The sequence below is a fragment of the Malaclemys terrapin genome, chromosome 20, assembly GCF_027887155.1.
Source record: "Malaclemys terrapin pileata isolate rMalTer1 chromosome 20, rMalTer1.hap1, whole genome shotgun sequence".
Lineage (NCBI taxonomy): Eukaryota > Metazoa > Chordata > Testudines > Emydidae > Malaclemys > Malaclemys terrapin.
This window is the reverse complement of record NC_071524.1, coordinates 10,782,094-10,803,655: the sequence shown is the minus strand read 5'-3', so window position 1 is coordinate 10,803,655 and position 21,562 is coordinate 10,782,094. Positions and strand designations below refer to the sequence as shown.

The window sequence follows — 21,562 nt, the reverse complement described above, 5'->3', positions numbered from 1 at the left end:
GGTTGTACAGTGGATGCAGCAGCGGTCTGCGCTCTTATTGGCTTTCCTCCAGCTCCACCAGACACCTGAGCTTATCCGTTTGCTCCCCCATTAGCCTCAGCATTGCATCCTGCCTCTTCTCATTGTGCTCACTTAAAGCTTTCCTGAACTCTGCCACTGAATGCCTCCATGCATTCAGTTGTGCCCTATCAGTGCGGGAGGACTGCTTGAGCTCGGAAAACATGTCATTGCGAGCCCGTTCTTTTCCCTTCTAGTCTGTGATAACCTCAGGGATGGAGATGATAGGGGGAGTATAGAAACATTTGCACCTGCGGGGGGATAAAAAGGAGAGTAAAATTTAAGATGATGCATTTCTGAGAACAAAAGGGAGACTCTTTCACAGTGAATCAAGCAATTCACAGCAGACAGCACATGTGCTTTAGGTACAAGGTCGCATTTTGCCTTTTATATTGAGCGCCTGCCAGTATGGTGACACATCACACATAACTGGGCAACAGAATTTGGTTTCCAGGCAGCCATGGTAAACCAAAGGGTATGCGGGTTTGGCTTCTAACGCCTTGATAACATGTGGGAATATTTTCAAACTGCAGTGCCCTCCTTTCCCATAGCAAGCAATGCCGGTTGGGTTTGCCATTTAAAAGGAGGGGCTGCAGTTTTCGGGTGGAATTGCAGCACACACCTCCCCGCACCCTTCCACTTGGCTATTTGGGATGATCCCTTCCCCCCGCCGTGTGGCTATTCTCAGGGATGATCCCTTTCAGCCAAGCACAAGCAGCCCAGCATGAATGGGGTCCTTTTACTATTCCCTTACAAAAATTCCCCTATTTCAACCAGGTGCTCATGAATGATATCACTCTCCTGAGGCTAACACAGAAAGATATAGACCAAATGTTGCTTGAATGCAACCAAAACCCAGGACCATTCACTGCCATGCTTTGTGCTGCAATGATTGCAGACTACTTGCTACTGGTTTGGCGTGGTAAAGTGTCCTTCCGTGGAGGATGAAATAAGGCAGCCCTCCCCAGAAACCTTCTGCAAAGGCTTTCAGAGTACCTCCAGAAGAGCTTCATGGAGATGTCCCTGGAAGATTCCCGCGCCATCCCCAGACACGTTAATAGATTTTCCAGTAGCTGTACTGGCCGTGGATGCATTCCAAGTCTTCAGGGCAAATCAAACATTAAACACAATTGCTTTTAAACCCTGTAGTGTAGTTACAAATATGCACTCGCCAGAGGTGCTTTCTCTGCCTATAGGGTCGCAGATCCCACCTTGGGAGGGTATTGGCTCCAGGATGATGAAAAGATCCTGGCTACTGGGGAGAACAGATTTACAGCTTGCCTGCTGCACATTCTCCTCCTCCTCCTCTTCCTCATCCACAAAATCCTCCTCTGTATTACATGAGACTCCCCCCTTTCAGGGGTCCATGGACAATGGTGGGGTAGTGGTAGGGTCCCCCACTATAATGCCATGCAGCTGATCATAGAAGCAGCATGTATGGCGTTCTGACCCAGAGTGACCATTTGCCTCTGTCTTTTGGTAGGCTTGCCTGAGCTCCTTAACTTTCACACGGCACTGCTGTGTGTCCCTATTGTAGCCTCTGTCCATCATGCCCTGTGCGATTTTGGCATATATATTAGCATTTCTTCTCCCTGTACAGGAATCAGAACCAGTGTCTCTCATTCGCTCCATGCTGGAGCTCGTTTGCGATTCTGGGGGGACTGCATGGTCACCTGTGCTGCTGAGCTCGCCATGCTGACCAAACAGCAAATGAAATTCAAAAGTTCCCAGGCATTTCCTGTGTACCTGGCTAGTGCATCGGAGTTGAAAGTACTGTCCAGAGCGGTCACATTGGAGCACTCTGGGATAGCTCCCGGAGGCCAATAACGTTGATTTGCATCTGTACTACCCCAAATTCAACCCAGCAAGGTCGATTTTAACGCTGCTCCCCTTGCCGGAGAGGAGTACAGAAGTCGATTTTAAGAGCCCTTTAGGTCAACAGAATGGGGTTGCTTGTGTTGACACATTCATTATAAAATAGACATAATGCAGCTAAATTGGACCTAACCCTGTAGTGTAGACCAGCTCTTAGTGGGGAAACCTCAGTGCTGAAGCAGGCTGGGCAGAAACACTGTCTCACAGCAGGTGATTTCAGCTCTAGTGATCACTGAAACCAAAAAGACTCCGAATAGAGCCTTAATTAGCTCTAGCTTTGAAGAGTGTTGACTAACTAGGTGACAGGTGGCTGGGAGGGGAGTGAACAAACTTCAGCATTGCCCAAGTGGTTAGCCTGGTCAATGGTGATGAGCCATTGACAGGCAGTCGCTGTGTTTAGAGACCAGTCAGACCGGTCAACAGGAGGTGCTACATTCCCCAGCGACAGGAGAGATCAGATGCACAGGAACCTCCCTGAATGTTTATTCCCTTGGGTGTTTGCAGACGCTGGCATCTCAGAAGTGGCTCAGCTCCGACTGGCAAATGGATCGAGTCGCTGCAATGGGAGAGTCGAGGTGTTTCATAACAAGAAGTGGGGGACCGTGTGTGATGACAACTGGGACTTACAGGATGCTGGCGTCGTATGTGGGCAGCTGCGCTGTGGGATGGCATTATCAGCCCCACGAGGGGCTCGATTTGGGCGAGGATCTGACCATATTTGGCTGGATAATGTCAACTGCACAGGGACAGAAGTTGCCCTCTCTGATTGCAGGGCTCGGCCTTGGGGAGACAATAACTGTACCCACGGAGAAGATGCCGGTGTTGTGTGCTTAGGTAACCTTCATTCATCACGTCACTGTGGGTGGTGCAGGGTTCGGGCTGTGAAGCTTTCAGCACAGACCCAGCTCTCCTGTCTGAGTCAGCGCTGACCCCAGTGCCCCAGCATGGTGCTAAGGGCCTGTACTTCAGGGAAACAGTTCAGGGTCACAGTAAATGTCACTCTTCCCATGGTGTCAGTGCTCACCCAATTTTCCCCACACAGTTCTTCATGCCTGTGCTGCAGGGAGCAGGATGGGGGCTCATTAGTGGGCATTATTCCCTCAAAGTCAGTGCTGGTCCCAGTGCCCCCAGCACACCACTTAGGGTCTGCGCTGCAGGGAGCAGTACGTGTTCCTCTGTGAGAATCCCTCCCCGTCGCTGATCGTTCTGATTCCCCTGCTCCGCTACAGCACAATGGGACGCTGGGTAACCGTAAATCCCATATCTGGGATTTGGGGATGAATGAATCCTGCAGCCACTCAGGGATCCCTTTATGAAGTGTGGGGTTCCTATCCCCTTCACTCTGGGTGATTTACATCTCAGCTAATTACCTCTGAACCTGTAACATCCCCCACTGCTGTGACTGGAGCAGGGTTCTTCCTCACTTCCTCTCCCACACAGCTTATGAGTTTCTTTGCCCTGTCTCTCATCTACCCTGTTCCACCCCACAGGTGGTTGCATGGTAGTGGTGGGGAGCAGGACTGTCAAGTTATTAAAATATTAATTGTGATTAATTGTGAGATTAATCATGATTAATCATGCAGTTAATTGCTCCATTACACAATAACAGAAAACCGTTTATTTCAATTTTTTTTGGATGTTTTCTACATGTTCTACTTTGATTTCAATTACAATACACAATACAAAGTGTACAGTGCTCACTTTATATTTATTTTTAGTACAAATATTTGCACAGTGAAATAGAAACAAAAGAAAAAGTATTTTGAATTCACCTCATACAAGTACTGTAGTTTCAACTCTTTATCCTGAAAGTTGAACTTACAAATGTAGACTTATTTACAAATAATAACCGCAATCAAAAATAAAACAATGTAAAATTTTAGATCCTACAAGTCCACTCAGTCCTATATCTCATTCAGCTAAACGCTCAGAGAGACAAGTTTGTTTACATTTGCAGGAGATCATGCTGCTTGCTTCTTGCTTACAATGTTACCTGAAAGTGAGAACAGGTGTTCACATGGCACTGTTGTAGCCGGCATTGCAAAATATTTACGTGCCAGATCCGCTAAAAAATTCATATGCCCCTTCATGCTTTGACCAGTTTTCCAGAGGACGTGCCCATGCCGATGATGGGTTCTGCTCAATAACAATCCAAAGCAGTGCAGACTGACAAATATTCATTTTCATCATCTGAATCAGATGCCACCAGCAGAAGGTTGATTTTCCCTTTTGGTGGTTCAGGTTCTGTAGTTTCCGCATTGGAATGTTGCTCTTTTAAGACTTCTGAAAGCATGCTCCACACCTTGTCCCTCTCAGATTTTGGAAGGCACTTCAGATTCTTAAACCTTGGGTCGAGTGCTGTAGCTAGCTTTAGAAATCTCTCATTGGTACCTTCTTTGTATTTTGTAAAAACTGCAGTGAAAGTGTTCTTAAAACGAACAACATGTGCTGGGTCATCATCTGAGACTACTGTAACATGAAAGAAATGGCAGCAGGCAGGTAAAATACATAGCAGGAGATACACAATTTTCCCCACAAGGATTTCAGTTACAAATTAAATTAATACATTACTTTTTTAATGAGCATGGTAGAATCATAGGAGATGAGGGTTGGAAGAGACCTCAGGAGGTCATCTAGTCCAATCCCCTGCTCAAAGCAGGACCAACACCAACTAAATCATCCCAGCCAGGGCTTTGTCAAGTCAGGCCTTAAAAGCCTCTAAGGATGGAGATTCCACCACCTCCCTAGGTAACCCATTCCAGTGCTTCACCAACATGCTTCATCAGCATGGAAGCATGTCGTCTGGAGTGGTGGCCGAAGGGTAAAGGGGCATATGAATAGTTAGCATATGGGGCACGTAAATACCTTGCAATGTCACCTGCAAAAGTGCCAGGTGAACGCCTCTTCTCACTTTCGGGTAGCGTTGCAAATAAGAAGCAGGCAGCGTTATCTCCTGTAAATGTAAACAAACTTGTTTGTCTGAGCGATTGGCTGAACAACAAGTAAGTGTGCAGTTATGTAACAAAAATAATATAATCTACATTTGTAATATTTCACTTTCATAATAAGGAGATTGCACTACAGTACATGTATGAGGTGAACTGAAAAACACTATTTCTTTTATCATTTTAAAGTGCTAATATTTGTAATCCAAAATAAGGTAAAAGCTGTTTTATCCAACACTTCACCAACTAGAATGCTCTATAAATCAGCATTTCTGATCTTCATTGAAATGTTGGTTTATAGTTTGGTTGGTGCGGGGTTGCCAGCAGGTTGGGGCGCAGGAGAGGGTGCAGAGCAAGGGCTGTGGGAGGGGGCTTAGTACCCAGGAGGGGGTGCAAGGTGTTGGATCCGGGGGCCACTCACCTCGGATGGTTCACCAGAAGTGGTGACCTGTCCCGTGCTCCGGCTACTCCTAAGCGGTGGCGCGTCAGGTGGCTCTGCATGCTGCCCCCACCCAGTGCCAGCTGCACAGTTCCCATTGGCTGGGAACCATGGCCAATGGGAGCTGCGGGGGCAGTGCCTGCGGGTGGAGAGAGTGCACCAAGCCCCCTGCTGCGCCTCCACCTGGGAGCAGCTGGGACAAGTTGCTGCTTCCGGGGAGCCACCTGAGGTGAGTGGCCCCTGGATCTGGCACCCCGCACTCCATCCCATGCCCCAAATGCATGCCCCAAGCTCTCTCCAGCACCCAGATGTCCTCCCAGAGCCCGTGATATACAACCCGTCTCGCGTCCCAACCCACAGCCCGGCACTCCCTCCCGCACCCAAACTCTCTCCCTCTTAGTTAATCAGCATTTAATGTTAATAAAACAACCTTAACTGTAATAATATAAAGTGAGAACTGTACACATTGTATTCTGTGTTGTAATTGAAATCAATATATTTTAAAACATAGAAAAACATCCAAAATATTTAATATATTTCAATTGGTATTCTATTGTTTAACAGTGCGATTAAAACTGCGATTAATAGTGATTAATTTTTTTTAATCATAATTAATTTTTTGAGTTAATCGCGTGAGTTAACTGTTATAACAGGCTGTTGCAGAGGCTGTTCAATCCCGTCAGTGGGAGGCCCTACGTTCACCAGTGACACTAGTGATCAGATGCACAGGAAACTCCCTGAGTGTTTATTCCCTTGGGGTGTTTGCTCACTCAGGCATTTTGAAAGTGGCTCCAGTCCGACTGGTGAATGGCCCAAGTCGCTGCGCTGGGAGAGTCGAGGTGTTTCTCAACCAGCAGTGGGGAACCGTGTGTGATGACGGCTGGAACATAACTGATGCTGGAGTCGTGTGCAGGCAGCTGGGCTGTGGGACGGCGTTATCAGCCCCTGGGGGAGCTCGATTTGGGCGAGGAACTGACCCTATCTGGCTGGATGATGTCAACTGTGCAGGGACAGAACCTGTCCTCTCCCAATGCAGGGCTCGGCTTTTGGGAGTCAATAACTGTAACCATGGAGAAGATGCCGGTGTTGTGTGCTCAGGTAACCTTCATCTACGACCCTGCATGTTGCAGGGAGGAGGGTGGGAAGCTCATTACGGGGCATTGTCCCATCACAGCCAGTGCTGACCCCAGCATAGTGCTTGGGGCCTGTGCTTCAGGGAGCAATATGGCGATTCCAATAGGGAGTGCTCTCCTCTCAGTCTGTGCTGAACCTAATTCCCCTGTGCGGTTCTATGGGCCTGTGCTGCAGGGAGCGGTGTGGGGGCTCAATAGGCGATGCTCACGCTCTCCCCAGTAAGTCAGTGCTGGCCCCAGTGCTCTAGTGCGGTGCTAGGGGGCCTGTGCTGCAGGTAGGGGGGTGGCAGTAGGGGCTCTATGGAAGCTAGACTCCCCGGTGCAGTGCCTCCTGCTGGTCATCTTGGGAATTAGCTCTTCGGCCTCCAGAGCGCCCTCTGTTGGTCTATATCTCGCTTGCTCAGGCCCCTGTGTCTCTCTCGCACCCCGGTGCCCCGTACCCTGGGGCTCTACCCACTGCAGTATCCCCACACACTGGGTCTCCCCTCCTGGGGAACCCCCACCCTTTACACCCACCTTCCCTCAGTGGCTACTGCCAGTCATCATCTAGCTCCCAGTCACTGGGGCAAACCGCAGTCTGTAAAAGGCCACTCATCATTGGCAAGGGGGTTAGACCTGCTGCCTCTGAGTAATCCCGGGCTGCAGCCTCTGCAACCCCAGCACCTGTTTTGGTCTTTAAACAGGCCCGCAGCCTGGGGTTTGCCAGATTGGAGCTCCCCAGCTCCTCTTGCCTTTTCCCAGCTCTGTTCTGTTCCCTGAGCTACCAGTCCTTCTCTCTCCAAAGCTGGAGGGAGCCCTTTTATAGGGCCAGCTGTTTCCTAATTGGGTGTGGCCCCAGCTGTGGCTGCCTTCCCAATCAGCCTATACTCATTGGCTCTCAGCCCCAGCCTTCCCCAAGGGCTGGCTTTTAACTCTTTCAGGGCCGGAGCGAGGTGACTGTCCCGCCTCAGGGGCTCTCTCCATTTGTAGTTGTGCTGGCCCTATTGACTAATGCCAGAAACAGGTAAAACCACGAGCAAAACACCTATCCCAGGGTACGTTGGGAAATGGCTCTCCTCCACCACGTATGACTGTCTGTATTGCTGTCCCACAGGCACAGTGAGAAGATCGGTCTAAGCCAAATCTCTGCATTGCAGCAATTCCTCTGGCCAGTCCAGTCAGGGGCCCATTAAGCCTAGTCCAGGGTCTGCGTCACAGGTTGCAAATAGGCAGATAGAAGTTAGGGCTTCTGATATTCATCAAAAAGAAGAACAGGAGTACTTGTGGCACATTAGAGACTAACAAATTTATTAGAGCATAAGCTTTCGTGGACTACAGCCCACTTCTTCGGATGCATATATATATGCACAAGAACTCCTGTTCTTCTTTTTGCGGATACAGACTAACACGGCTGCTACTCTGAAACCTGATATTCATCAGCACGCCAGTCTCTCCATCCCAGAGCTGCTGCCTCTGTGTGAGTACCAGGTGTCAGCCCAGCTCTGTCATCATTCATCTGAGACTGGTCCTGGGCTGGCAGCACTAGACACGAGTGCAGCAATGGCTGCCACAAAACGATGTTGCCAAGTCAGTCGTGGCAAGTCAGCAGGAACCGCAGGGGCAGGTGTTTGCTTCAGGAGGGGACCGATCTGCTTGTAGGGAGTGTGCGTTGCCTCTGCCCTGGTCGGAACCATTGTCAGCCTGGTGCGCAGCAGGTTCCTGCCAGGCGTCCCTGCGCTCCAGGCAGTTCTAAGGGGGATGGACTCTGGGTGAGGTTTTCAGGGAGCTATGGAGCCAACACATGTAAATTCAATACTGATGTCAGGCTAAGGCAACTGCTAATGACATGGGTGACTGTGTTCAGCTCCCAATCACCAAGATGCTTATGCCAGTGTCTGCCCCACAGCACTGCACAGTGTCGCACTGGAGCGAATACCAGCGCCAGGAGTGAGGGTGTAAATCTGCTCCCCAGGAGGTTCCTGCCAGCAGTGCAGCAGGTGATCTTTTTCATTAAGTGCTCTAGTGGGAGCAGTAGGTCAGACTGCCGTCCAGTCTGCATAACTAGGTGACAGCTGGCTGTGTGGGGTGGACAAACTTCAACATTGCCCAAGTGATTAGCCTGGTCAGTGGTGGGGAGCCCTTGACAGGCAGTTGCTGTGTGCAGAGACCTGTCAGCAGGAGGTGCTACATTCCCCAGCGACACAAGAGATGAGATGCACACGAACCTCCCTCAGTGTTTATTCCCTTGGGTGTTTGCAGACGCTGGCATCTCGGAAGTGGCTCAGCTCCGACTGGTGAATGGTCCAAGTCACTGCGCTGGGAGACTCGAGGTGCTTCACAACCAGCAGTGGGGAACCGTGTGTGATGACAGCTGGGACTTACAGGATGCTGGAGTCGTGTGCAGGCAGCTGGACTGTGGGACGGCGTTATCAGCCCCACGAGGGGCTCATTTTGGGCAAGGATCTGACCATATTTGGTTGAATAATGTCAACTGTACAGGGACAGAAGTTGCCCTCTCAGATTGCAGGGCTCGGCCTTGGGGAGAAAATAACTGTACCCACGGAGAAGATGCCGGTGTCGAGTGCTCAGGTAACCCTCCTCCATCACATCACTGTGGGTGGTGCAGGGATCGGGCTGGGAAGCTTTCAGCACAGACCCAGCTCTCCTGTCTGAGTCAGCGCTGACCCCAGTGCCCCAGCATGGTGCTAAGGGCCTATACTGCAGGCAATCTGTTGGGGTTCACAGTAAGTGTCGTTCTTCCCATGGTATCAGCGCTGACCCCATTTTCCTCACACAGATCTACAGGCCTGTTTTGCAGGGAGCAGGATGGGGGCTCAGCAGGGGGTGCTCTTCCCTCAGTCAGTGCTGAGCCCAGTGCCCCAGCACAGCACTTAGGGCCTGTGCTGCAGGGAGCAATACGTGTGCCTCAGTGAGAGACCCTCCCCGTCGCTGATCGCTCTGATCCCTCTGCTGCTGTACAGCACAATGGGGCGCTGGGTAACTGTAGACCCCATTCGTGGGATTTGGGGTCAAATGTAGGGTTCAGATGCTCAGGGGTCCCTATATGTGTTTTTCCTACCCCTGCCACTCCGGGTAATTTCCATCTTAGCTAATTACCTCTGAACCTGTAATATCCCCCACTGCTGTGACTGGAGGCTGGGTTCTTCCTCACTCCCTCTGCTACATAGCCCATGAGTTTCTGTGCCTGATCTCTCAGCTGCCCTCTTCCACCCCAGAAGTGGCTGCATGGCACTGGTGGGGAGTAGGGCTGTTAAGTGACAAAAAAATGTATCGTAATTAATCATGCAATTAATCGCGCCTTTGCACAATAATAGAATACCATTTATTTTAATTTTGGGGGGATGTTTTCTCCATTTTAAAATATATTGAATTCAATTACAATACACAATACAAAGCGTACAGTGCTCACTTTATATATATATATTTAATACAAATATTTGCACAGTGAAATAGAAACAAAAGAAATAGTATTTTGAATTCACCTCATACAAGTACTGTCATGCCAGCTCTTTATCCTGAAAGTTGAACTTACAAATGTAGAATTATGTACAAAAAATAACTGCAATCAAAAATAAAACAATGTAAAGCTTTAGATTCTAGAAGTCCACTCAGTCCTACTGCTTGTTAAGCCAATCACTCAGACAGAGAAGTTTGTTCACATTTCCATGAGATATTACTGCCTGCTTCTTGTATACGATGTTATCTGACAGTGAGAACAGGTGTTCACATGGCACTGTAGTAGCTGGGGTTGCAAAATATTTATGCGTCAGATGCTCTAAAGAGTCATATGTCCCATGCTTCGGCCATCATTCCAGAGGATGTGTCCATGCTCATGATGGGTTCTGCTCGATAACGATCCAAAACAGTGCAGACAGACACATGTTCACTTTCATTATCTGATGCCACCAGGAGAAAGTTCATTTTCTTTTTTGGTTGTTCAGGTTCTGTAGTTTCCGCATAAATTTGTTAGTCTCTAAGGTGCCACAAGTACTCCTGTTCTTCTTTTTGCTCTCTGAAGACTTCTGAAAGTATGCTCCACACTTCGTGCCTCTCAGATTTTGGAAGGAACTTTAGATTCTTAAACCTTGGGTCAAGTGCTGTATTTAGCTTTAGAAATCTCCTATTGGGACCTTCTTTGTGTTTTAGAGTAACAGCCGTGTTAGTCTGTATCCGCAAAAAGAAGAACAGGAGTACTTGTGGCACCTTAGAGACTAACAAATTTATTAGAGCATAAGCTTTCGTGGACTGTAGTCCACGAAAGCTTATGCTCTAATAAATTTGTTAGTCTCTAAGGTGCCACAAGTACTCCTGTTCTTCTTTGTGTTTTGTTACATCTGTATTGTCATTATGCGAGATTGGTATAATATGAAATATATTGCGGAATTCAGGTAAAATACATAGCAGGAGATACACAATTCTTCCTCAAGGATTTCAGTCACAAATTAAATTAACACATTATTTATTTAACGAGCGTCATCACCATGGATGCATGTCATCTTGAATAGTCGCCGAAGTATGAAGGAGCGTATGAATGATTAGCATATCCAGCATGTAAATGACTTCCAATGCCAGCTACAAAAGTGCCATGCGAACACCTGTTCTAATTTTCGGGTGACATTGTAAATAAGAAGCAGTCAGCATTATCTCCCATATATGTAAAAAACCTTGTTTGTCTGAGCGATTGGCTGAACAAAAAGAAGGAGTGAGTGGACATGTAGGCTCTAAGTTTTACAGTTATGCAACAAAAAAAATCTACATTTGTATTTTGCACTTACACGAGAAAGAGATTGCACTACAGTACTTTTATGAGGTGAATTGAAAAATACGATTTCTTTTGTTTATCATGTTTACAGTGCAAATATTTGTAATCCAAAATAATAATAACCAGTGAGCACAGTACACTTTGTATTCTGTGTTGTAATTGAAATCAATATGCTTGAAAACTTAGAAAAACATCCAATGTATTTAATACATTTTAATTGGAATTTTATTGTTTAACAGCGTGATTAAAATTGCAATTACTTTTTTTAATTGTGATTGATTTTTTGTGTTGATCGCATGAGTTAATTGCGATTAATCGACAGCCCTAGTTTGAAATAAAATGTTTCAGGTATTCTGCACTTTCTGAGAATGACATTTTCCTCGAACCTCCTCTAGCCTATCTGTTTCTGGTGTTGAATCTCACTTACCTCCTCACTGCTGGAGAAACACAGGTCCATCACCAGAGACAATCCATAACTGCCGATAGTGGGAGGGCCGAATGAACATGCTAGATATAAACTAAGCAGCAGCTCGGAGGTGGGGATGGGGGGCATGTGACCCCGCACCCAGATTGATCAAGTATCAGGGGGTAGCTGTGTTAGTCTGTATCCACAAAAACAACAAGGAGTCCGGTGACACCTTAAAGACTAACAGATTTATTTGGGCATAACAAATTTATGGGCATAAACAAATAAATCTGTTAGTCTTTAAGGTGCCACCGGACTCCAGATTGATCAGCTGCTCTGAGACCGAGTTAACTGTGATTAATTGACAGCCCTAGTGGGGAGTGAACCCCTAATGGGCAGTTGCAGAGGTTATTCAGACCCGTCATTGGGAGGGACTACATCTCCCAGCATCACTAGTCATCAGATGCACAGGAACCTCCCTGAGTGTTTATTCCCTTTGGGCTTTGCAGATTCTGGCATTTCAGAAGTGGCTCAGATCCGACTGGTGAACAGCAGGAGTCGCTGCGCTGGGAGGGTCGAGGTGCTTCACAACCAGCAGTGGGGAACTGTGTGTGATGACATCTGGGACATAACTAATGCTGAAGTCGTGTGCCGGCAGCTGGGCTGTGGGCCAGCATTAACAGCCCCAAGAGGGGCTCGATTTGGGCAAGGGTCAGAGCGTATCTGGCTGGATGATGTTAACTGCACAGGGACAGAAGCTACCCTCTCCGATTGCAGGGCTCGGCCTTGGGGAGACAATAATTGTGACCATGGAGAAGATGCCGGTGTTGTGTGCTCAGGTAAACTTCTTCCACCACTGTGCATGTTGCAGGGAGAAGGGTGGGAAGCTCATTATTGGGCGTTGTCCCCTCACATCCAGTGCTGACCCCACCATGGTGCTTTGGGACCTGAGCTTCAGGGAGCAATATGGCGGTTTAAGTAAGGGGCGCTCTCCTCTCAAGGTCTGTGCTGACCCTAATCCCCTTGTGTGGTTCTATGGGCCTGTGCTGTAGGGAATGGGGCACGGGCTCAATGTGGTGCCAAGGGCCCCTGGCATGAGGAAGCATTGTTTGTACCTGCTGGGGGGAAGCTTCCTGACTCCCTCAGCCTCAGGCCACACAAGCCGTGCCCTCTAGGTCTTGTGTGGTGATCTCTCTCCAGTTTACAATTGGCAAACTCCAGCCCCCAGCAGCGCCCAGCCTCTGTCCCACTGGACATTCACACCAGTCACAGATCTGCTGCTCCCAAAGGAACAGGGCCCCCGGCTGACCAGCTCCACCTCCCATTCTCAGGCCCCCACTGGGCCAAAACAGTGACTATAGCCTGTCTCCATGGCTGTGCTTTGTTCTATGTGCTGATTGGCTCAGCTGAAGGGATTGCCGTGGCGCAGGTGACAAGCTTCACTTCAACACTTCTGGAGCCTCATATTTTACATTTTACATCTCTCTTCAACTATGTCCCATCAAAACATCTTACCCCCATTAGGGCAATGAGTGGGCTGCTGGCTCTTGGTAGCGACCTCACATGCCACCTCTGATGACCTATTGTGCATATATCTCACCCAGGGGATCCCTGTATAACTCTAGGCATCCCTGTGCTGGACTCCTCTGAGGCACAATGGGGACCTGGGTAACTGCAGCTTCCAAAGGCTGGACACAGGAGACGAAATTCTTCCTCACTTCCAGTCCTACACAGCCTACATATTTCCCTGTCCTGTTTCTCAGCTGCCCTGTCCTACCCCGGCTACATGTCCCGGGCCTCTCTACTGTGACCTCTGCAGGTCACTCTCTTGAGGCGCCACGCAGCTCTCAGTGACTGTCAGCTCTTTGTGGGGAACCCTCAGTGCTGAAGCAGGCTGGGCAGAAACACTGTCTCACAGCAGGTGATTTCAGCTCTAGTGATCACTTAATCCAAGAGGACTCCTAATGGAGCTTTAATTAACTATTTTTGAAGAGTGGTGAGGGGCAGATTAAACCATGTCTAGACCCCTTACGCAGCACCCACACCCCTCAGCAGGAACACCCATCTCCACCCCCTCTCACTCTTGATAGGGGTCTGGTGTCTGAGTCCCCTGATTAGTGAGTTCAGTTCAGTTGTGGGTGACCACCTCAGTCAGGACAGGCTAAGCACAGTTCCGCTGCCCTTTACTCAGACAATCAGGACAACAACATTTCACTACCCCCCGCATTCAAGTACTACAGTGAATTATAACCCAGCACCAGCCAACACACAGCTCTGTCTGCTGGATACCTAGGCAGAGTGAGTGTGTTCTTGTAAACACAGTCTGGTCCTGAAACCTTTCCCCATCCCCAGCTCATCACTAGTTGTCAGGGGAGAGCTCATACAGACCTTGCTTCCATCTAGCTTGTTCAGCCATCTGACTGTGCATCCTCAAGGTCTAGTCTTCCAACGGGGATCTCCTCCACCATGTGTGACTGCCTGTATTGCTGCCCCACAGGCACACTGAGAGATGGGGCTAAGCCAAATCTCTGCATTGCAGCAGTCCCTCTGGCCAGTCCAGTGTTTGCTTCAGGAGGGGGCCGATCTGCTTGTAGGAAGTGTGCATTGCCTCTGCACTGGTCAGAACCCTTGTCTGCCTGGTGCACAGCAGGTTCCTGCCAGCCGTCCCTGCACTCCAGGCAGTTCTAAGGGGGATGGACTCTGGGTGAGGTTTTCAGGGAGCTATGGAGCCAGCACATGTAATTCGATGCTGATGTCAATTTTAGTCTGCAGAAGAGAAGACTGAGGGGGGATTTGATAGCTGCTTTCAACTACCTGAAAGGGGGTTCCAAAGAGGATGGATCTAGACTGTTCTCAGTTTTACCTGATGACAGAACAAGGAGTAATGGTCTCAAGTTGCAGTTGGGGAGGTTTAGGTTGGATATTAGGAAAAACTATTTCACTAGGACGGTGGTGAAGCACTGAAATGGGTTACCTAGGGAGGTGGTGGAATCTCCTTCCTTAGAGGTTTTTAAGGTCAGGCTTGACAAAGCCTTGGCTGGGATGATTTAGTTGGGAATTGGTCCTGCTTTGAGCAGGGGGTTGGACTAGATGACCTCCTGAGGTCCCTTCCAACCCTGATATTCTATGATTCTATGATGTCAGGCTAAGGCAACCTCTAATGACACAGGTGACTGTGATCAGCTCCCAGTCACCAAGATGGTTATGACAGAGTCTACCCCCCAATACTGCCCAGTATCCCACTGGAGCGAATACCAGTGTGATGGGTTTGGTTACAGAAACCCTCTTGGGACTGTCACCTGATGTGTTGAGACTACCTCTGAGCCCAGTTTGGGCCTCCAGAGCCCTGTCTTGTTGAGACAGATATGGTAATCTGCTGCAACGCAGGCCCATGGTATGACCCATGCCCCCAAAGCTGCATTCTTAAGTGATAAGTGCCCCTGTCTCTAGCACTCAGACACGCAGCTCCCAATGGGATCCAAACACCAAACAAATCCATTTTACTCTGTATAAAACTTATACAGAGTAAAACACATTACTTTTTTAATGAGGATCATCAGCATGGAAGCATGTCGTCTGGAGTGGTGGCCGAAGCATGAAGGAGGATATGAATGTTTAGCATATGTGGCACGTAAATACCTTGCAATGCCACCTGCAACAGTGCCACGTGAATGCATCTTCTCACTTTTGGGTGACATGGCAAATAAGCAGCAGGCAGCATTATCTCCCTTAAATGTAAACAAACTTCTGAGCGATTAGCTGAACAAGAAGTAAGACTGAGAGAATGTGTAGGCTCTAAGTTTTTTTTTTTCCTGAGTGCAGTTATGTAACAAAAAATAATCTAATTTGTAAATTGCACTTTCACAATAAAGAGATTGCACCACAGTACTTGTATGAGGTGAACTGAAAAATGCTATTTCTTTTACCATTTTTACAGTGCAAATATTTGTAATCCAAAATACGGTAGAAACTGTTTTATCTGACACTTCACCAACAGGAAAGCTCTATAAATCGGCATTTCTGATCTTCATTGAAATGCCGGTTTATAGTCCAGTTGGTGCAGGGCCGGCAGAGGGTTGGGGCACAGGAGGGAGTGTGGAGCAAGTGCTCTGGGAGGGACTTTGAGTGTGGGAGGAGCTTAGTACATGAAAGGGGGTGCGGGGGGTTGGATCCAGGGGCTGCTCACCTTGGATGGCTCCCCGCAAGTGACGGCCTGTCCTGGGCTCTGGCTACTCCTAAGTGGAGGCACGTCAGGTGGCTCTGCGTGCTGCCTCCACCCAGTGCCAGCTGCACAGCTCCCTTTGGCTGGGAACCATGGCCAATGGGAGCTGTGCAGGCAGTGCCTATCGGTGAAGAGAACGCGCCAAGCCCCCTGCCGTGCCTCCCCATAGGAGCAGACAGAAAAAGTTGCCTCTTATGGGGAGACACCTGGGGTGAGTGTCCCACGGATCCAGCACCCCACACCTGAAACCGCGCCCCAACTGCCTGCCCCAACCCTCTCCTGCTCCAAACTTCCTCCCTCTTAGTTAACCTGCATGTTTCATTTACCGGCGCCCCCCATTCTCCCAGCATGCCGGATAAAGCAACTTGAACTGTAATAATATAAAGTGACAGGGAGTGAACCCCTAACAGGCTGTTGCAGAGGCTGTTCAGACCCGTCAGTGGGAGGCCCTAAGTTCACCAGTGACACTAGTGATCAGATGCACAAGAACCTCCCTGAGTGTTTATTCCCCTGGGGCTTTGCAGATTTAGGAATTTCAGAAGTGGTTCAGCTCCGACTGGTGAATGGCCCGAGTCGCTGTGCTGGGAGAGTCGAGGTGCTTCACAACGAGCTGTGGGGAACCGTGTGTGATGACAGCTGGGACATAACTGATGCTGGAGTCGTTTGCTGGGAGCTGGGCTGTGGGACGGCGTTATCAGCCCCAGGAGGGGCTCGATTTGGGCGAGGATCAGACCGTATCTGGCTGGATGATGTTCACTGCACAGGGACAGAAGCTGTCTTCACCGAATGCAGGGCTCATCCTTGGGGAGACAATAACTGTAACCACGGAGAAGATGCTGGTGTTGTGTGCTCAGGTAACCTCCGTCTGCCACCCTGCATGTTACAGAAAGCAGGGTGGGAAGCTCATTATGGGGCATTGTCCCCTCACAGCCAGTGCTGACCCCAGCATGGTGCTTGGGGCCAGTGTTTCAGGGAGCAATATGACGGTTCCAGTAACGAGCGCTCTCCTCTCAGTCTGTGCTGAGCCTAATTCCCCTGTTTGGTTCTATGGGCCTGTGCTGCAGGGAGTGGTGTGGGGGCTCAGTAGTGGATGCTCACGCTCTCCTCTTGATGTCAGTGCTGGCCCCAGTGCCCTAGCGGGGTGCTAGGGGACCTGTGCTGGAGGTAGGGGGGTATCAGTGGGGGGGTGCTCTCCATTTGTAGTTGTGCTGGCCTAATACCCCAGTACAGTCACACCAAGGACAAGTGATTTCACAGAGTGTAGCGATTCGAGGGGTAGCAAGGAGAAGGGTTGGAAAGAAATGGTTCCATGGCCAATAAAATCATAACACGTAGACTAGAGCCTAGACTCGTTGAATGAGATACTTTTCTGCCTGGTAGAGCAATGCTCACCCCAGAGTCCTTCCAGGGTTTTACTCCAGGCTTGGCTGTGATCTCCTGTTCCTGAGACAAACGCTGTCAGCCACCTCCTGGGTGAGAGGGAGGTCTTGTCCCCTCTCCTCTTTCTTTGTAAGTACAAACCATTGTCTCTTTGCAGAGGAGGTCTCTCTTCGGAGATTTGTGCTGAGCGTCCTTTGTCTTTGTAAATTCTATGTGCTGATTGGCTCAGCCGAAGGGATTGCCATGGCGCAGATGACAAGCTTCACTTCAACACTTCTGGAATGTCGTATTCTACATTTTACACCTCTCGTCAACTGTGTCCCATACAAACATCTTCCCCCCTTAGGGCAACGTGTGGGCTACTGGCTCTCTGCTGTGACCTCTGCAGGTTGCTCTCCTGAGGCTCCACCCAGCTCTCCATGACTGTCAGATCTTAGTGAGGAAACCTCAGTGCTGAAGCAGGCTGGGCGGGTAATTTCAGATCTAGTGATAACTTAAACCAAAAAGGCTCCTAATGGAGTCTTAATTAGCTCTATCTTTGAAGAGTGGTGAGGGGCAGATTAAACGATGCCTAGACCTCTTACACAGTACGCACACCCCTCAGCAGGAACACCTATCTCCAACCCCTCTAACTCTTGATAGGGGTCTGGTGTCTGAGCCCCCTGGTTAGTGAGTTCAGTTCAGTTGTAGGTGATCACCTCAGTCAGGACAGGCTAAGCACAGTTCTGCTGCCCTTTACTCAGACAATCAGGACAACAACATTTCACTACCCCTGCATTGAAGTACTACAGTGAATTGTAACCCAGCATCAGCCAACACAGCTCTGTTTGCTGGATACCTAGGCAGAGTGGGTTTGTTCAAGTTAATACAGTCTGGTCCTGAAGCGTTTTCCCCTCCCCAGCTCATCACTAGCTGTCAGGGGAGAGCTCATTCCAACCTTGCTCACCTCTAGCTTGTTCAGCCATTTGACTGTGCATCCTCAAGGTCCAGTTTTCTAACGGGGCTCCCCTCCACCACGTGTGACTGTCTGTATTGCTTTCCCACAGGCACACTGAGAAGATCAGGCTAAGACACATTTCTGCATTGCAGCAGTCCCTCTGGCCAGTCCAGTCAGGGGTCCATTAAGCCTAGTCCAGGATCTGCGTCCCAGATTGTAAATGGGCACATACAAATTAGGGCTTCTGAAAATCCATCAGCATGCCAGTCTCTCTATCCCAGAGTTGCTGCCCCTCTGTGAGGACACAGCTGTCAGCCCAGCTCTGTCATCATTCATCTGAGACAGGTTCTGGGCTGGCAGCACTAGACACGAGTGCAGCAATGGCTGCCATAAAACGATGTTGCCAAGTCAGTCGTGACAAGTTAGGAGGAACTGCAGGGGCAGGTGTTTGCTTCAGGAGGGGGCCGATCTGCTTGTAGGGAGTGTGCATTGCCTCTGCCCTGGTCGGAACTATTGTCAGCCTGGTGCGCAGCAGATTCCTGCCAGGCGTCCCTGCGCTCCAGGCAGTTCTAAGGGGGATGGACTCTGGGTGACGTTTTCAAGGAGCGATGGATCCAACACATGTAAATTCGATGCTGATGTCAGGCTAAGGCAACCACTAATGACACGGGTGACTGTGTTCAGCTCCCAATCACCAAGATGTTTATGCCAGTGTCTGCCCCACGGCACTGCACAGTATCACACTGGAGCGAATACCAGCGCCAGGAGTGAGGGTGTAAATCTGCTCCCCAGGAGGTTCCTGCCAGCAGTGCGGGGGGTGATCTTTTAAAGTGCTTTGGTGGGAGCAGTAGGTCAGACTGCCGTCCAGTCTGCCTAATTAGGTGACAGCCTAGCTAGGTGACAGCTGGCTGGTAGGGGGGTGGAGAAACTTCAACATTGCCCAAGTGATTAGCCTGGTCAGTGGTGGGGAGCCCTTGAAAAGCAGTGGCTGTGTGCAGAGATCGGTCAGATCCGTTCGCAGGAGGCGCTACATTCCACAACAACACAAGAGATCAGATGCACAGGAACCTCCCTGAGCGTTTCTTCCCTTGGGTGTTTGCAGATGCTGGCATCTCAGAAGTGGCTCCGCTCCGACTGGTGAACGGACCGAGTCGCTGCGCTGGGAGAGTCGAGGTGTTTTGTAACAAGAAGTGGGGAACCGTGTGTGATGACAACTGGGACATAACTGATGCTGGAGTGGTGTGCAGGCAGCTGGGCTGTGGGACGGCGTTATTAGCCCCCGCTGGGGCCTACTTTGGGCCAGGATCTGACCGTATCTGGTTGGATAATGTCAACTGCACAGGGACAGAAGCTGCCCTCACCGAATGCAGGTCTCGGCCTTGGGGAGAAAATAACTGTCACCACAGAGAAGATGCCGGTGTTGTGTGCTCAGGTAACCCTCCATGATGTTACTGTAGGTGCTGTAGGGTTCGGGTTGGGAAGCTTTCAGCACAGCCCGGTGCTAAGGGCCTGTACTGCAGGAAACCCATTGGGGGTCTACCCTCACAGTCAGTGCAGATCCCAATAGTCCAGTGTGGTGCTAAGGGCCTGTGCTGCAGGGAACAGCTCAGGAACCATCATGAGAGTTGGATGTCAGTGGTGGAGATTCAGCCCGGGACAGGCAGTCACTGTGTGCGGAGCCGATTCAGACCCCTAAGTGGAAGGCACTACATTCCCCAGTGTCTCTAGCAATCACAGGTACAGGAACCTCCCTGAGTGTTTATTTCCTTGGGTGTTTGAAGGCTCAGGCATCTCAGAAGTGTCTTTGCTCCAGCAAGTGAATGGCCAAATCGCTGGACTGGGAGAGTTGAGGTGTTTCATAACCAGCAGTGGGGAACTGGGTGTGATGGCAACTGGGACTTAAATGATGCTGGAGTTGTGTGCTAGGCTGTGGGACTTCATTATCAGAGCCACATGGGGTTAGGTTTGGACAAGGATCTGACCGTCCCTGGCTGAATGATGTTAACTGCACAGGGGCAGAAACTGCCGTCTTCAAATGCAGGGCTTCAAATGGGGAGACCATAACTACAATTATGCAGAAGATGCCGGTGTTGTGTGCTTAGGTAACTCTCACCCTCCATTGCACTGTTGATGCTGCAGAGAGCCTGTTGGGGAGCAGAATAGAACATGCTTTCCTGTCTGAGTTAGTGCTGACCCCAGTGCCTCACCACTGTGCTATGAGCCTCTACTGCAGAGAGGGGTATGTGTGCTGTGGTGAGTGCTCTTCATCTCTGCTTGATTGTTCTAATTTGTAGAAAATTGATAAGGGAAGCAAAAGGACACAATAAGAAATCTATGGCCAGCAAAGTTAATGGCAACAAGAAAGAGTTTTTAAATTATATTAAGATCCAAAAGTATACTGACAATGATATCAGTCCAGGCTTAGACGGAAATGGTAGAAATATCAATAACAATGCAGAAAGAGCAGAAGTTTTCAATAAATATTTCAGTATTGTATTTGGGAAAAATAAATCATATAGTCTCACCATATGGTGATGATAACACTCTGTTAATTCCTCTAGTGTATCAGGAGGATGTTAAACAGAAGGGAAAAGGAACCTGTGTTAATTTGGGAACACACCACAACCACCATTCGAAAGCATATGACCATGAGCAAATACCCACCCAGAGTATGTTGGGCAAGTGTCCTTTGCCTCATTCAGATCATGCTCACGTATAGTACATAAATACTGTTATATTTATCAACCGAACCTGTAATCCTGCTTCTTCCCAAAGGCAAAACAGAAATGTTGATCTCCCATGTCTGCCTTTTCTGCATGCTTATTGACAATTTTACCGTCCCTGCCATGCATAGGATCTAGGCCATTCCTAGGATTTCTGTATGTTCCTGATACATTACAAATACTACTTTTTACTATAGTTACTCCTTTTTGATCTGAGCAGTTAGCTAATTTTCAGGACCAAATGGGTTGTTTCTGATAGAAGGAGAGATTGAAGATTCTGTAGCTAAGTGGGCGAATGTGATCCTGCGATGTATAAGTGGGGGAATATCAAGTAAGAGGCGGGAGACAGTTATTAACATTGCTGGGTTTCTGCAACGCAGTCCTGGTTATTTACAAAGCATGTACAAAGTCCCGTCTCGCTGAACACAGCAGAAATCAAACAAAAGGAGAGAGTTTCGTTGCTCACAGTTCAAAGTCTCTTTCAGCTCACCCTGACCCCAAAGCTCTTTGCGTGTTTCAGAAGAACACATGATCAGCGATTCTCTGGCTGTGTCCTCGCTTCTTTGCTCCTTCTCTGCATCATTCTCTGTAACTCAAGACTAAGATAAAGCTTCAGCATCAGCCCCATCGGTTGGTATTGGTGCTGTCTGCACTGATCACTAGAGTTTTCCCCTCCCCTCTGC

The 21,562-nt window shown here is 49.1% G+C and overlaps 1 protein-coding gene across 8 annotated transcripts in view; it reads left to right on the top strand.

Annotated features, from left to right (window-relative positions):
* The window catches only part of LOC128826657 (deleted in malignant brain tumors 1 protein-like), a 222,448-nt gene that overhangs the window by 185,044 nt on the left and 15,842 nt on the right, over positions 1-21,562 (top strand). For 7 of the 8 annotated variants that reach the window (XM_054010065.1, XM_054010066.1, XM_054010069.1 and 4 more), the window contains 6 exons: positions 2,437-2,766; positions 6,091-6,414; positions 8,688-9,017; positions 12,127-12,456; positions 16,364-16,693; positions 19,259-19,588. In XM_054010065.1, the coding sequence (XP_053866040.1) occupies positions 2,437-2,766; positions 6,091-6,414; positions 8,688-9,017; positions 12,127-12,456; positions 16,364-16,693; positions 19,259-19,588 (1,974 nt within the window). Of the gene's footprint in view, positions 1-2,436; positions 2,767-6,090; positions 6,415-8,687; positions 9,018-12,126; positions 12,457-16,363; positions 16,694-17,376; positions 17,691-19,258; positions 19,589-21,562 lie in introns of those variants that run through there. The other variant, XM_054010071.1, reaches the window with a different exon arrangement.